Source organism: Lygodium microphyllum, chromosome 2 (assembly GCF_053477565.2).
Source record: "Lygodium microphyllum isolate KBCC chromosome 2, Lygodium_microphyllum_v1.1.10, whole genome shotgun sequence".
NCBI classification, from domain to species: domain Eukaryota; kingdom Viridiplantae; phylum Streptophyta; class Polypodiopsida; order Schizaeales; family Lygodiaceae; genus Lygodium; species Lygodium microphyllum.
Window position 1 is genome coordinate 282,114 of NC_141136.1, and position 16,351 is coordinate 298,464.

The following is a 16,351-nucleotide window of genomic DNA, read 5'->3' on the forward strand; positions in this document are numbered from 1 at the left end:
ATCTCACAAGATCTTACTTTGCAATTAAAGTATGAAGAAATGTTTTCATGCTCATGAGCTTTACTAAAGAGTTGTATAAGATCTATCTTATTGGTTGGACTATGAAGTTTTGTAGGAAAAGCATTTTCCCACCACCCATTGGTTGTTTGTTTGCACTATGCCATTTGTCATAAGAAAGTCTCTTTTGCATAGATATTATGCTGTTATAATCAATGCACAGTAGTCAAATACTTGGTACATTGTTGGATCTATTGAAGCTAAAGTTTTATGTATGTGATAATTTTGACCTTTCGAGTGAGGATTCCCTTCTACCTCTATCATTATATAAGGTAGAGAATAACATGTTATTTTCCATATGAAAAGACACATAACATGTTACTATCCATACAAAGTGACACATGACTTGCAAGTTGAGTTGAAGGTCTTGGAAATATTTATTAAGAAACCTTATACGAGCCCTTTTCAATCGGCCTTGAGTAGGAGCTCCATCGATAGAACTTGTGTTGACCTCTTATTTTGTGGTAGTTTATAACCAAAATGCCGTGGTAGTGAATTGGTTTTTCTTGTTTTAAAAGGACTTTGTTTATTATAGAATTAGATGTAGGAGGTAGGGACACCTATAGGCATATTTGTAACTTTTTCAAACTTTTCTATTAGGGTTGCATATTAGATTGTTGGAAGCATTTAACCTTGTTTGTAATGTAGCCTTGATCTCCTCGATTCATTTTTAAGCTACTTGAAAAGGATAGGAAAAACCATCGGCTTTCTAAAAGTAGTAGGATTTATATCTAGTTCGATCTATAAATAAGATATACATTAATTTTAGGGCTGCATCCTAGAGAGAGGTTTAATTTACGATTGGATAGCTATCGTTCACGTTTCCTTGTAAGGCATTTTCGGTGAATAACCGAATTGCCTAGGCTAGTCTTCTCTTGAGTCTCGACTCTCGAGTGATGGGAAATTAACTGCGAAAGATTTGGGGGGGGGGGGGGGGGAGGAGGGAGACTCGGGCAGAGATCGAGTGCCTGCCTCCAAAAAACATGGCATGCGTTTGGATTGCCCACTGGACAGGAAAATACATCACACACGCCCTACTACACCAACTCCGCCCCCTCCCGCGCGCCGCGCACATTGTCTAGGTACCTGACTTAACTTATCACCGAAAGAGAGACAGCGCGCAGCTGGTGTTGTTTCTTCTCTAAATTCTGTTGGAAGCGAGACTGATCACGCATGAGATGAGCTCACATGTTCTCGAAACTACATGTAATGCATAAACATCACAACAGCATCTCTCTAATCATAATGCCCGCGATTCCCCATCGAAAACGCTCGCATCCCCTTTCTTTGCCAACGCGCACAAGATTTTACCGTAGACAACGTATAAAACTCTTTCACAGACTCTATTCGCGCATGAACTCTCTGTCCCCCTCTTTTGAACCGTCGTTTTGCCGCCTATACCCGAGCTACCTATCCAAAGAAAAGCGAGAGACGGATCGATACACATGAGAGGGAGATTGTGTGTGTGTGTGTGTGTGTGTGTCTCTCTCTCTTTCTCTCTCTCAGCGAGTGAGCACTGAGCATGATTGGCGGCACAGCGACGAAAAACATTTCTTCAAATATGCATTTGTATTCTTTTACGAGGATGAAACCGTGCATGAATCTGGTCTCAACTCTCTACAGTACCTAAAGGAGGCATTCATTGATGATTGTCAAAGTAAAAATGACTTACAATCGTTCCGACTCCCAATTCATATATAATAAGTGCAGAGAGAGAGAGAGGTTTATAGCTCAACTGCCTTTTGGACAGCGTACTTCTTAACAACCAAAACACACACACACCACACACACACACACAGTCTCGCACATCTCTTTGCATCAAGAGGAAAAGGACACGGGCTCTGTCTTTTCCCATCATTATTACTCCTGTTCTGATGAGGCTCCTTACGCCATCTCAGCGAGTCATTTGTGTGCGTGTATGCGTATGTATGCAGTGTTCTATCGAGAGTGTAGGTAGGGAGCCCACTTGCTTTTTATGGGTTGCATATAGTGTGTGACGTAGTACTGATGATGATGATTGGACGATCCCTTGTTGTACTGATGCGGATGGATTACTGCATTGGTTGCATCCTTTCTTCTCTCGATCCCTTCAACTTGCGAGCGCTTCTCCATTGCATCAATTTTTCTAGCTTCTTGTGTTCTGTGTCCTCTGTTATCAGACCCTCGTCCTATTATTATATATCACATTATGTGCTTATCGGGAAGATATAATCTGCTGCACTCCTTCTGCCTTCGGCTTGATCTCCTCCATTCCCATAGCCTTTTCCAGGACAGCGGCCGTCTCGGTTAGTCTAGTCAATTTTTAAAAATCCTCCCCATTAAACTCACATCAAATTATTCCCCCGCGCAGATAGTCCTTTCCACTCTTATTGCTCACACGAGGCACAACCTACGAATGCTTTGGATATTTATTTAAACCTTTTCTTTCCCTCTTTCTCACACAAATTAAATTAATCTGTCCTGTACCATGTGTATATCTCTGTGATCATTCTGATTCTACATCCCATCCTTTATCCAAACGGAATACAATTTACTGGTTTACAATCCACAGATTCAGTGCTCTTGCCATCAAATTGAATCTTGTTGGCTCTCAATACCCAGCAGGTCTTCCCGTTTTCCTCAAAAACATCACTAAACGAATCAGAGCATCTGAACTGATCAGGAAGGGAGGCTCTTGCTCCCATTTGAAAGTCTCATGGACCAGTGAACTGTCAGGGCAAAGCCATTAACCAGAGGAAGGAGGAACGTGAAGTGCAACATGACAGGAGAAGAAGATTGCAAGAGCATGAAGAAGCAGGGCAATGTTTTTCTGGTGTGCATCAAGCTTGATTCGACAGGGAGGGAGCTGCTTACATGGACCCTTGCCAAGTTCACGAATGCGGGCGACCGTGTTATTGCGTTGCATGTGGCATCATCTCTGCCGCAAGCAGGCAAGCCTCCATGGATCGCTCTTCCTACTTCTCAAAACTCCAAATTGTATACATTGTCTGACAGAGAGAGAGAGAGAGACCCAACGGGGCACACCATTTGCATGTGCTTCCCTTTCTTGTAAGAAAATTCCCCCGTTTCCTCGGTTTTCCTCTCGGCCTTTAGCTGTTGCGCACTCTTGCATTTCTCTTCTTTCTTTTCTTTCTTGCTTCCCGCTGTAGTTATAAGAGATTGCCCTTGCAACTGTTATAAGTAAATCTGTGTATTTGGTTGCACTAGTTTCTTTGTGTGCGAATGTGTTTGTAATTGCCTGGCTTGTTGTTCCTGCACCGCTCGTCTCAAAATTCATGAATCTCGTGGCTATTTTGAAGAAAACACTGCACTCCTTGTGACCATTTCTCCTTACTTTGTGAAAAGAGAGAGAGAGAGATTGCGCGCGCGCACAATTATTTCAAGCAGACCCAACCGTTCTGCACACGTTCATTTCTATTCACCTATTCCTTCTATAAAGTGTCATAGCTGCTCTGAATTTGAACCAGTTCTGTGGCATATGCACGCACAGGCAGTCCAACACTGATGCACTAGTTGAGTTGTTTCTCCTGTGAGTTCGATGGGGAGGAGAATCATCGGATAGCTGGTAATAGTTCTCTCTGCGATTTATGCCATGCCGAGTTTGGAAATTCTGTCAAGTCTCTGCAGAGTAGCTTCTGCCTTCACGTCTCCGAGTCCTAGTCCGTGATTGCCTGTGCTCCAATCCGTCATTTGTCCTGTTAGGCCACAGTAGCCCTTTGTCTTATGCAAGTCGAGGAGGCACTCAAAGCACATGCTCTTGAAACATTCTGCTTGACGGTTGGAAATCATAGAACAAGATCGTGTGTATTCACCAATCAGCAGTGTGCATTGACGTTCTTGCCAGATGGTCAAGAGGCTCTTTGACATAGTCGACAACAGGTGAATCGGACAAATTGTGTAGACTTTTGGAAGCATGCTCATTCTCCCATTATCGGCTATTGGAGATCTTCTGCATCTACGCATCTATGATCCATCTTTTGTTGGAGAAGATTTGGGCGAGAAAGCCTTTCTATATTGCAGGATCTAGCATGCACTTTATGGCAGACTCACTGTAAGCTTGTTGGCTTTGCCTAAAGTATGTACAGTCTTGGGCTTGTTCACATTCACATGGGGTTTATATGGACATATCTTGTTAAATATCAGGCTTACTGTTTTTACATTATACTGATCTTTACAATCTGTGATTTGATGTTTAAAGACTAGAAATTCTTCAGATGTGGTGTTTCGTGCAACTTGCGGCTGAAGTTACACTCTGTATGCAGATGCATTGAGGAACAAACTGGATGTTGCAAATCAACAGGTCGATGAATTATTTGATTCAGTTGCTGGAGTGTATGAAAGCTTTTGCAGCATCAAGCAAGTAAGCAAGGTTTGGTTGGGGAATGTGTAAAATGCATTTGTAGTCATTGATAAAGATACCAATTGTTGTATTGAAACCTGCAATTTTCGAGGGTCAAAGTAAGCACACTAAAGTTTTATACATTTTTGACTTGTGGTCTCGCAGGTAGACCTGGAAGTTGAAGTTACAAATGGCCCCTCTCTCAAAAAAGTGCTCGTTGAGGAGGCTAAAAGAAACAATGCCATAAAGCTGATATTAGGTGCTCCAAGCAGACAGACAGCATTAGGGTACGCTATTAACTGTGCATTCATATCTATAGTCTTTAATGAAAACCATGATTGAGTGAAACCCCTAATAATTTTGGTTGAACTGCAAACCAACTAATGAAAATTATGATTTGACTTGGTCATATAGATCTTCTTTTTCTCTTGCGAAGTATTGCTCAAAAAGGTTGCCATTAGCCTGTTCAGTTCTAGTCATCCAACATGGGCGAATCATGTTTGAAAAGGAAGGTTCCCTGAAAGATGCCGGTAAGGTTTTAGCGGTTGATAAATTCCTATGTTTGTCTCTTTTCTGACACAAGACTCATAAGTCTGCGTGCGCATGTGTGCACTTGTATGTAAAGGTCTCAGCTGTTCTCTTACTATCCTAACTGTTTCTGGATATCATCCAGGTGATAAAGTAGGAATGCTAAACAAGATGCAAAAAAGTATAAGAAGTCACAGCTGGAAGGGACCAGGGCAACACTTAGCTTCAAGAAAGGCAAGCGCATCACGGCAACTTGTAGGCAAGAGGCTCAGCGTATCAGAACAGCCATCTGATGCGGAGTTGGATGCTGATGGTTTTCACGAAGCCTTAAGTAATTGGTCTCATCCTAGCAGGTTTATAGAATCTCCTGCCAGTGCCCTATATGCTTGTAAATACGTACCTGTACAGGTTCTGGATTCGAAGAGAACAAGTGATGTGGAATCACCCGCTTTGGACTTGAGTTCTGTGGATATGTCAAGGGTCCTCTATCTTAGGAGTCCGACAGCATCATGTCTGAACTTTGTGGAAAACTCTCAACCATTGTCCACTGATGATAAGGGTCAGGAGAAGACAGCTTCGTTTGTCACTTTGCCAGAATGTAAATCTGATTCACAACACTCTACTCGATTGGGGGTTTTGTTGGAAGATGGTGCTACCCTTGAGCAGGGCTTACATAGTAAAGAATCACATAACCCTGTGTTGAGAAATCCAGAGGCTTACCGACAGCGGAATACATCTGCTGATGAGTGCTGTATATCCCCTGCTGGATGGCCTCTGCTGCACAGATCAATATCTATGAACACAATTAATCAGCCCCAGCCAAGACCTCGAAGACTGTCAGTTGTTGAATGGGCACTGCAATTGCCAGACAGGCCGAAAGAGGTCATAAAACAGCATACCAACCTTGTGGATTCGAATGACAATTGTTTGTCACCTTTAGAGAAGAGTGAAAGAAAAAGCCACAGTTTGAGCACTATCATGGAAGAGCAGCTTAAGAAAGAGAGTCTATATGATGCTCAATTCAATGCAAGTTCTAATATGCTTCTAATTTCTACAGTTAGGAGTCTATGCCAAGACAAATCCTGCATCGAGTTTAACTTTTTTGAGTTGAAAAGTGCAACCAATAACTTTTCTTCTGGTATTGTTTCTATCATTGTCTCACTTTCAATCTTGTCTGAACTGGTGACGTTCCTCAAATGTTCACACTTCACTAAAACTGAGGTTTTATTCCAGAAAATCTTATTGGCAAAGGTGGGTGTAGTGAGGTCTACAGAGGATATCTCATGGATGGACAGGCAGCTGCTGTAAAATGTTTAAATGCATCTGCACCTGACTCTGAAGAAGAGTTTGTGACAGAAGTTGAGATTATTAGTGGTTTGCACCATTGCCGCATTGTTGAGCTGATCGGATACTGCATTAGCAGTGAACAGTATTTGTTGGTGTATAATCTAGCAACAGAAGGAAATTTGGAACAAAAATTGCATGGTAAATTGATTTTGTAATGCACACAGCATCTTTTGTGTTTGAGGTGAGCTTGCTGCTGTGAAGCCAGTCTGACTTCAGGATTTGTCATTTGGAATCCACCAGCTGCTAAGGTAAATGATGTGCTTTCTTGGGATGCACGATTCAAAGTTGCAGTGGGAGTGGCAGAAGCTTTGAACTATTTGCATGATGGTTGTGCCCGGCCTGTCATTCATAGAGATGTGAAGTCTTCAAACATCCTCCTGTCAGCTGATCTTGAACCGCAGGTTGGTTCACCTGTTTCTTAAATTTCAAGTGCTCACCAAATTAATTGCCAAAGACCTTGTTACCAAATGTAAATTGCAACATGCTTTTCTGACTGTCGCTATTTATCCTGACAGCTGACAGATTTTGGTCTTGCAAAATATGCACCGGCAACGAGTACTCAAATCACCTGCAGTGATGTTGTGGGGACTTTTGGGTATGCCCTCTCTTCAGCTAAATCGGCCTTTTCCGCATGCATGGCGAACGTTCTCATGTTTTTTTGGACTTGAAGCTTGCCTTGTCCCTTCCTTCCTTGTGTTTGTGGGTTGCAATTGTTTGTTCATCTCTGATATTGATGATAATTTAGCATCGATTTTATTTTCTTATCTTGAATTGGTTAGATGTTATGCAGCGACTTGTTTTAAAGAAGTCAAGTAGATTTTGTGGCTTGAAGTATAGTATAATGTGGGAGTTGAATCTCATGCCTTAGTTTTCTAATACCTGTGCACCTTGTTCCCTTAAAGGTACCTTGCTCCAGAGTATTTTATGTTTGGGAAAGTGAACGAGAAAACAGATGTGTACTCTTTTGGAGTGGTTTTACTTGAGCTGATCACAGGAAAACGTCCTATTGAAACTGGAAATCCAAAGGGGCAGGAAAACCTAGTTTTGTGGGTAAGTTTGTGTTCCTCGATTAAATTACTTTCATATGCAGTCCATATTTGGAATTCTCGTCTACTTTGTTCTTTGGCTAATGTATCTTGACTCACTTCTTCAGGCCAAACCACTTTTGGAGGAGGAAGCGAGCTCTATTCAGCTTATTGATCCAAAGCTTGAGGGGACCTACAATGATCACCAGCTGAAAAGGATGATGATTGCTGCTGCACTTTGCCTCCGACAGTCTCCAAATTTGCGGCCTCGTGTGGGTCGGGTATGCAGTGTCTTATATGGGTAGATTACTTAGGAAAGAATTCTTGGAAATCTGACTCAGTATGTATGATTAGTATGATGGTGATTGATAGGCAGTTCTACTCCTATGCAGATACTGGATTTGCTCACAGATACAAGCGAGGATGTTGGCCTCCTTGCAAGGCAGGATTCTAATTGCAAGGAGGCAGATGAGGGTTATGAAAGTGTACCTGGCTATGGAGATAGGGACATCCGAAATCATTTGACGCTGGCATTGCTGGGCCTTGACGACGATGGGGCATCACAAGGCAGCATCGATCACAGCATCAACTTCGCTCACTCAAATAAGTTCATAGAGGAGTATTTGGGCGGACGATACAGCCGGTCAAGCAGCTTCGAATGAGAAAGGTTGGGAAATGCAGTCTGAATCATGCTATTAATCTCACAGAGGAAAATAAAGTTTGGAAGAGCTTTGGGGTTGATGTCAAAGCCGGATGGTTTCATTTTTCACATAAAAGTGAGCCTGAGTGCACATGCTCTCCGAATGTGCTCAGTGAAAGGATTTTTTCATACCTTTTTTTGAGGTTATGGTGTACAGAGTGCTGTACATACTCTAATGCCTGAGCAGGCATATACAAAGGTTCTTCCATGCACAGTGGTGCGCCGACTCTTGGCCAGGTCAATTTTGGAGTGAACTCTCAAAATGAGTGACAAACCTGTATAGCCGAATCTGCACAGTCTTAAGGCATATGACTTGCGTTGTTGGCTAGTAGCGTGGCGGGGGGCTCTAAATAGAATTTGGTGGCACTACAGAGTCCAGAGGTTGGCACCGACTGTCCGTTGTTGAAGGCCGGCCACCCCATCATCAGCGACTCTGGCTCATTTAGGAGAAGCGTTTCCCGACTCGACTCTTACTAGACTTCGTGGAAGTCCTGAAAATAAAGCAAGCACGCGTGGCAAAAGATGTGGCAGTCTTTGACTTGCCAGACTAGTAAAGTGCCTACAAGTGTAGCACCAGTCGAGACTGGAGGGGAGGGAATCGGGATGTTAGTGGGCAACCGCTTCCCTCACATTCTTTTGGCCTCAAATCATCGGAAAAGTACATAACGGGGATGTGGTGACTCCATGCACCCCACAATCTAGATCAAGAGTTTTATGTGCTGCCATTCAGAAAGGCTGCATAGATACACACTGTATAACGTTCCCTTATGGTTGTAAGATAGAAGGGATTTTGTGTCTTGAGCTCTCTCTCTCTCTCTCTCCTCGTTTTCCCTTCATACGTCTGGTCATTCCAGGTCTTAGTTAAGGTTTGAACTAAACACCATTTCATAAATGCAACATGATTAAAAGCTTCACTAAGTCCCTTTTTACACATGCATTTTAGCGTGCAAGTTAACAATGAGAACCACAGATTGTGTCTTGTATTCACTCGGGGCTCAAAACTTGCAAGAATATCATGTGATCAAGGTTGGATATCGTTTTCATATTGAGGAAGTAGTATTTAAGAGTAAACTTAGGAAAATTGGCCAAAAAGCATTGAATGAAAACAGAGGACGAAATAAGGCCATGACATGGGCAAGCATTTAACCTAGAAGAACTCAAGAAGTGCCTCAACCATGTTGTCATGCAATTGTAAGACTCCACTTACAAGGCATGTGGTAGCTTTGCCTCAACTATATGGTGGTACAAGTCTTACCTTTATGATATGGCCAACAAGAGTCCATGATTTGCTATGCTACTTTCACATATAATTGGAAGCAAAGAGCATATGACATACAATTGGAGGCAAATATCATAGGAATACCATGCAAAGAAGAGTTATGGTACTTTAAATTGGAACCACAATAATATGGAAAAATTAAGAACGAATAGTAGTGAAACACATTGAACCAAATATTGCCATAAGAGCATTCAAAAACTTGAGAAACTAATCTCTTTACCTTGATTTGTGAGGAGCATGTGTTGCCCATGAAAAACCACAAACTTTATTTGGGACTTGTGAGGTTACATATGTATATTGATGGTTGTTAAAGTTTGGAGAGAGCAAAATTTATTTGATGTAGGGTTCCTTGGTTTTGTACATTATGAATTATCAAAATGTCTTTGGCTTAGGGTTCCTTGGTTTTGAGCATTTTGAGTTAGTTGATTGGGCATGGTTGATCTACTTCTCATTGGTATCCCTTATGTCTACAAACACTTTTGTGGTACTATATCATTCTTCTAGCAAAAAATTGATATTTGGTGCCTAGTATGTCTACTTTAAAATTTCTTTCATGATCTTAGAGCAAGTATGTTGTCTTTAAAATTTCTTTCATGATCTTAGAGCAAGTATGTTGTCTTCTTATATTCACCTTGTCCCTTATCATTGGTAGCATTTTTCTTTCAAAGTGTTTGTGAATGCTTGATGTGGTGTCTAAGTGGTGGCACCTAACTATGTTGTTTGGTAGTTGCAATGAAGGTGCATTGATGTTGTAGTGTCGTTGATGGTATATTTAACAACAATAGTAGTCGTAGTAGTAATTGTGAGATGGTAGGACACGTGAGTTGTACTTAGTTGGGATTATCAACTTTGTGCCAATTGTTTTTTGATAACGAGTTTAGTCCCTATTACTTGTCATGAGAATGTGTAGCGATTTGTTCACAACTAATATGTTTTGCTTGGCATAATATTTTCAACTTTCACCTTTCTACGGCAACATATGCATCAATGATGTCTTTGGCTTTGTTTGTTTGTTTTTTTGGGTGTGATTTGGATGGTTTCTTTCAAGCATAAGCAAAGGCTTCATTGTTTGCTAGTTATTTAGAAAGATTGCATTTTTACTATGCTTGATGTGGCAAGGCCTTAATAGTGTGTGGCAAGGGTATTTGTAAGACTTGAGAAATATATTTTTTGAGCTAGGGTGGAAGCTCAAATACTTGACAACTTTTGGCTTCTAGATTCAAAGAAATTTTGCATCAATAAATCAAAGTGAATGCTCTAAGCCTTAATTTGGAATTCTCAATTTGTTAGGGAAAAATTGAGGTAAGTATATAGCATGTAAATTCAAAACTCTAGAAAATTGAGTAGAAATGTATAAATAGTATGTAAATTTTGAAATATTCTTCTAGGTTGTCTAAACACCATTAGAATATAAGCGATCTTTCCAATATAATCTTGAATAATAGCATGCGTCTCATTGGAAACCATCTCTAAATTAACCTTTGGGCTATAGCTAGCCCCTTAGTTTTCTCCTCCAATTATAATCTATACTTGGGATTTGATGTATTGTGTTCTTAGCTTGCAATGATATTACATAATGTTATGATTTTTTGAGGCCAAATTGGAATTTGATACATTTTAATTTTGCTTTTGTTCAAGTTTACAAAGAATGTCAATTACTTATATTATACATTTGCATAGGATGTTGGGATTGATTTTGCCACAAACCAGGTTTAATGGGTAGTGATTCAATAGTCTAAGTCTTATTATTGAACACCTATCATGTCTAGTTAATAAAGGTAAAAGTCAACTTAGCTATGGCTATTGGGCTTGTATAGAATTTGACCTAAACCCACATGCATATTACATTAGAGTTATTAGGTTTAACTACTCATATCAAGTATTCAACATTTACATACATCAAAGTTTTAGTTATGGCATATATATTCGTAAAATATTCTTTGAGCGGTCTTCTTCAAGATTAAGTTCTCAATTTGAATAGCGAAATAGCTTAATTTCCATATATTAATATTGGTTTGCATTCACTACAACACTCATCAACTTTAGTAAGATAAATAACCGACGCTTAGCTAAGTATAGTGGAGGCCCAAGGGACATCTACGACATACAAAACATTGGCACAAAATGCCAAAAAACTACCAAAAAATCTCAATGCAACAAAGAGTCCACTTCATAGTCCTAATTTTTCCAAGCTAAGGAAACAAATAGAGGATGTGGAAAGGATGCTCCTAAGCGGAACTTTAACTAGGTGTGATAGATATTTTCTTTTATAGCTCCATAAGTTGAAAATACTAGGCCTTTGATATGTTTTTGAAGTCGAGGTATCAATTGTCTACATATAGTCAAAAGCCAACAACTTAGCCTATGTATACAAAAATCCAATAGCTTAACTTGTAGGAATAGAAAAAAGATAAAACTACATATGTAGGTCATGTAATTATCAATAGCATATTTATAGTAAAAACTAGACAACTTACCCTATAGGAATGGTCATTACATCTAAATGTGAGAAATGCATGAGTACAAAACAACACAAGACACCCTAAAATACCTTAAGAAACATTAATTCATGCAAGCAAGAGTAATCTATAACAAGTTGGTCTAGATAAACAATGGTTTTTCCCCAAGTGATTCAACTTAAGGTCTCTATATGAGAATAGCCACAACAAGCTAAAGATTGCTCAAGTTCCCAAGAACTAATTTAAACTATGAGAAGGAATGATGCATTCATAAACATACATAAATTTACTTGTAGTTGTAGAAAAACATGTAGACCAAACAAGTTTGATAGCTCCTAAAAGTTCTTGTGTTGAAGGGGAGTAAAATCCAAAATACCTCGTAGTTTTCTCATGTCTTTTTGGTACAAATGTAATAGAAAATATAGTGTGCTAATTCACAAGGGTCACCTTTTCTTCAATGCTTGTTTGTTAATCTAGATAGATTGATGTACATAGGCATCTCCCAAGCCTATCAATTTGATGCATAGCCTTGAGTAACAATGGCTAAGAGACAAGATTATGAGAAACACTAGACTTTTTTATCTTAAATTTACTACGAGAGGAAAACAATCTGTCTTCCTAGTGAAGACCCTTAAGAATTGTGAGAGTAGATTCAACATACTTAGATATCTTCTTAGGGCAATTGCCCATGGCTAATTGCTTGGGAACCTCTTCAACTAAGAAATAATTAGCCTTTGGGCCTTGCTTGGGAGAACTTTTAGACCTAGTCTAACATTTGTTTTTTTGGAGAAGTTAGATGCTCCCAAGAGATGTTGGCCATTTTTTGTTGGAGATTGTGGTCAATAAGGAGTCCCTTATTAGCTTCTCAAATCCGTATAAACTAGATTTGGTGAAGGGGAAGGAGTGATGCCATGTACATAGAGGTAGAAGTGAGAAAAGTCCTAGCAACAACCAATTTTCCTACAAAACTTGAATTCATTTCCCCACCCTACTTGAGAGTGATTTGTAAACTAAGAGGACATTTGAGGTATTTGCCCAATTTATTCACCTTGAATCCAAGATCTAGAACCCAATTAGGAAGTGAATCCTTCCCCAACTAGACTACCTTTGTCTTTTTCTTACTTATCAAAGAGCCATAAACTCTACCAAAATCATCATAGACTTTATGGAGAGCCCTAGCACTTTCCGTAGGCACCACATTGGAGTTATTTTATGCAAATGTTTGCATAAGAAAGGGGGACTCCATTTGGGAACCTTATTATGTGCATTATACAAAGAGAGATCTCATACACTATCAAAAATGAATTAGGCACTAAGATACATTCAAACCATTCATTCCTTACATGAAACTTTTTCCATTCCTCAAAATGGCTTTGCTTAGCATCGACTCACTATTTTATAGAATTGTACATAGAGCATGTTCCATGTGATTGATAATATATCATACTAAACTTTCTAATTGCATAAGAATTTTAAATAATATATTCAATTTACTCCATGAACTACCTAGCTAGTCATTCTTTATAAGCCTATAGTAAAGTATCTTATCTTGTACATTCAGTTAGCAATATAATAAAAGAAAGTTAAAGGATAATGATAATCATAGTGTTAACAAAATTTGTATTTTCCTTAGCATGAGTGGGGAATTTCTTTACATGTAGGGGTTCATGAGAGTGATTTTGCTATCTTAGAGTCTTAGTACATTCAGGGTGACTACTTTCCCACTACTTACTACCTCTTTTGGTTTTATTAGGCTAGGTATTGACCCTTTTTTAATGCAAAAATGTGTACTGATTGGTAGGATATTTACAACTTCACACGTAGGTTATCATACTCTAACAGATTCTTTAGGCTTTCAAAATGCAATTTGATTTTTCTTCCAAAATATTAGGGTTGATTGAAAAACTTGTAATCCAACCAACAAAGTTGTCCCCTTGATCAACATGGTTCACCATAACCCAAGATCTAAACTTCATTACACCAACATTTTTGACTTACTATATTTCAAGCAACATTAGCTCGTTTTAATAATTTGCCAAGTTGTAGGATAATCATTTCAATTTATCTTGAAAGGGCTTGTCTTGAAGTGATTTTGTTAATCTAGATTTAAAAATCCTTCTCTCTATTTTTTTGACAAATTTTTAGCACATCTCCAATCCTACATAATGTTAAAGAAATCTTCCACTCTAAACTAAGCATAGAAAATAGTGGTCCATGATAGGCACTACACTTGCTAGTCTACCCTGATAGGAAGCTTTTGACCATAGCCACCCTTCAAAGAGAAATGTTTATTTGAGATAAAGAAGTATCTTTCAAGTCTAAAAGGCAATTATTAGTGTTTTACTAATGTTATGTGTGTATCATAGTTGATAAAAAATCTTTGGCTTTCAAAACACATTTGGGACTAGTGTTAACAACTATCCTTTTCATCTTACAGATATAGGGGTATCCCCATACTTTCGTGAAGTAGGCCATTACTACTTGACTCATGAGAAAAGGTTTGCATAAGCCAATCTACCTCTTGCTTGGTTCAAGGAGAATCTTTGTCTAAGATTCTTGATACTACAATAAGCTAGTTTCCTAGAATCCTAGGCATTAGACCACTTACAAGCACTCTTTTTGTAAAAATTTGTGCGAAATTTTTTGAGTCTAAAGGTTGTGTTGATTTATCGTTCCCAAATGATGTAGTGCTTAGTCATATTAACTAATTCAAATACGTATATTCTCTACCCTTAAAGAGCAACTACCATAAGAGAATGGAAGTAGAGATGTGAAAGGCTGATGTGCAAAAAGTAGCCATGTTAAAACTGGCTAAATCACCATTTAAAACCTATAATAACTTTCCCTGAACTTCTTTTAATGTTAACTTAGATGTGAATTTAATATGAAGGACTACATGCGTAAAGTCCTGCGCCTTTACACATGATCACAAATGTTAAACATCTTGGCATCAAAACTGGGCATTTTGAAAATGCAAAAAAACAAAAGGTTTTGGGGCAAACTGAGAGAAATGGGCACACACACACACACACACACACACACACACACACACACACACACACACACACACACACACACACACACACACACACACACACAGGGGGGAGAGAGAGAGAGAGAGAGAGAGAGAGAGAGAGAGAGAGAGAGAGAGAGAGAGAGAGAGAGAGAGAGAGAGAGAGAGAGAGAGAGAGAGAGAGAGAGAGAGAGAGAGAGAGAGAGAGAGAGAGAGAGAGAGAGAGAGAGAGAGAATCCAAGGTTTTGGAGAGACCTCTCTTCTCAAGGCCACGAAGAGATCCAAGTTTTGCTTCAGTTCCACTCTCTTTAGAATTTATGGTTTCCATACATTTTTTCCACTCTCTTTAGGATCTATGTTTTGCATGTATTTGATTTGGTAATTTATACCTTGTTTATTTTTCTTGAATGTTTTAGATCCATGCTATTGTTTGTTATTTAGGGTTGTTGGTTTGTATTGCTTTATTCTTGCATAAGGGGGCTGCCTGTGTCAAACGACTATAAACACTCTAATAAATGTGAGCTTAAACTGCTGCTTAAACATGTTACTTAAGAGCTTTGTGAATGTTTTTAAAGATCTAGATTCAAGTGTTTTATGAGGCCAAGTTTGTAGAAATGTTTGATTTGACATGGTGATGAACACTTTGTTACGTGAGTTTTTTAGTGTGTAGGTGTCTTCATTTCTTGTATTGTAGTAATAACTATTTTCTTGGTTTTTAGTGTTCCAACTATTTACTTTGCTATTTGCATCAACTATTGATCAATTCATAGCTTCTTCTTCTCAGAGTCATCCAATTCATCAATTAGGTTTAGGGTGCTACCATGTGCTCGAGTCACTGTGACAAAGGTTTGGGAGACTTATTAGCAGAGAGAGAACAATCTTCTTGAAAGATATAAGGTTTGCTTTACCTCCAATATGTTAAGAATATATAGTTTGCATAATTTATTTTGGATGTTTACAGATTTTTTTCTTGTTTTTGCTATTTGGATCCATACTTACGTGTTCGAGGCTTGTTAAGATTGGGAAAACATGGGGATTCAAGTCTTTTTCCTAGATATGGTAGACATGAACCTATAATACATGCACTTAGCATGTATTTTTGTTTAGTGTTTTCTTTAGATTTTTTTGTAAATAATTATTCGAATCGAGTTCAAGCATTTTCAAAAACTATACACATTTTTAGTTATGAGAGTTTATAGACATATTGTTGGTTATATGTATATCATATATTGATATTATTTTATATGTATTAATGCAACACATAGTTTGAATAACGTTTGCAGTATTTAGGCTTCATTTCCCATCATCCATGGGTGTGCTTATAATGAATTCAAAATGTTACTTGATGGGCACAATACGAGATCCAAGCTTTTATTTTAAGGGAAAGTGAGAGGAATAAGGGGAGAGACTAGGGTGGCATATGAAGGTGCTGTGAATTTGATCCAATGAGTCACAACTTTGTTGGCCCAAGTATTGCAAAATTCCATAGATGCTGATATTGCTAATTTGAAATTGTTGGAGGCACAGTTGCTCTAGGCCATTGTATATATGCATCATTTCAATTATATATGGGAGTTAGATCTAAAAATGTTTAGAGAAGTTGC

General features: G+C 38.8%; 1 protein-coding gene across 4 annotated transcripts; it reads left to right on the top strand.

The window, feature by feature from the left end:
* The first annotated feature begins 996 nt into the window (after positions 1–996).
* LOC148039400 (protein kinase STUNTED-like) lies at positions 997–8,903 on the top strand. 4 transcript variants are annotated; one of them, XM_087690351.1, is made up of 11 exons: positions 997–1,139; positions 4,320–4,417; positions 4,562–4,683; positions 4,811–4,926; positions 5,070–6,062; positions 6,158–6,409; positions 6,512–6,672; positions 6,787–6,866; positions 7,174–7,321; positions 7,425–7,577; positions 7,689–8,903. In XM_087690351.1, exons 1-11 carry the CDS (start codon positions 1,046–1,048, stop codon positions 7,956–7,958), a joined length of 2,487 nt encoding a protein of 828 aa, XP_087546477.1. In that variant the 5' UTR covers positions 997–1,045; the 3' UTR covers positions 7,959–8,903. The 4 variants fall into 4 exon arrangements, with proteins under 4 accessions (XP_087546477.1, XP_087546474.1, XP_087546472.1 ...); XM_087690348.1 differs by lacking the exon at positions 997–1,139 and adding an exon at positions 1,787–2,342; XM_087690346.1 differs by lacking the exon at positions 997–1,139 and adding an exon at positions 1,791–2,987 and having other exon boundaries at positions 7,689–8,902.
* Positions 8,904–16,351: the final 7,448 nt, after the last annotated feature.

Excerpts from the sequence above, each read along its gene's own strand:
- LOC148039400 (XM_087690346.1), top strand. The coding sequence starts at position 2,816 with ATGACAGGAGAAGAAGATTGCAAGAGCATGAAGAAGCAGGGCAATGTT. Across the intron at positions 4,684-4,810 it reads AGCAGACAGACAGCATTAGG|ATCTTCTTTTTCTCTTGCGA; the intron begins GTACGCTATTAA and ends TTGGTCATATAG. Across the intron at positions 6,063-6,157 it reads AACCAATAACTTTTCTTCTG|AAAATCTTATTGGCAAAGGT; the intron begins GTATTGTTTCTA and ends GTTTTATTCCAG.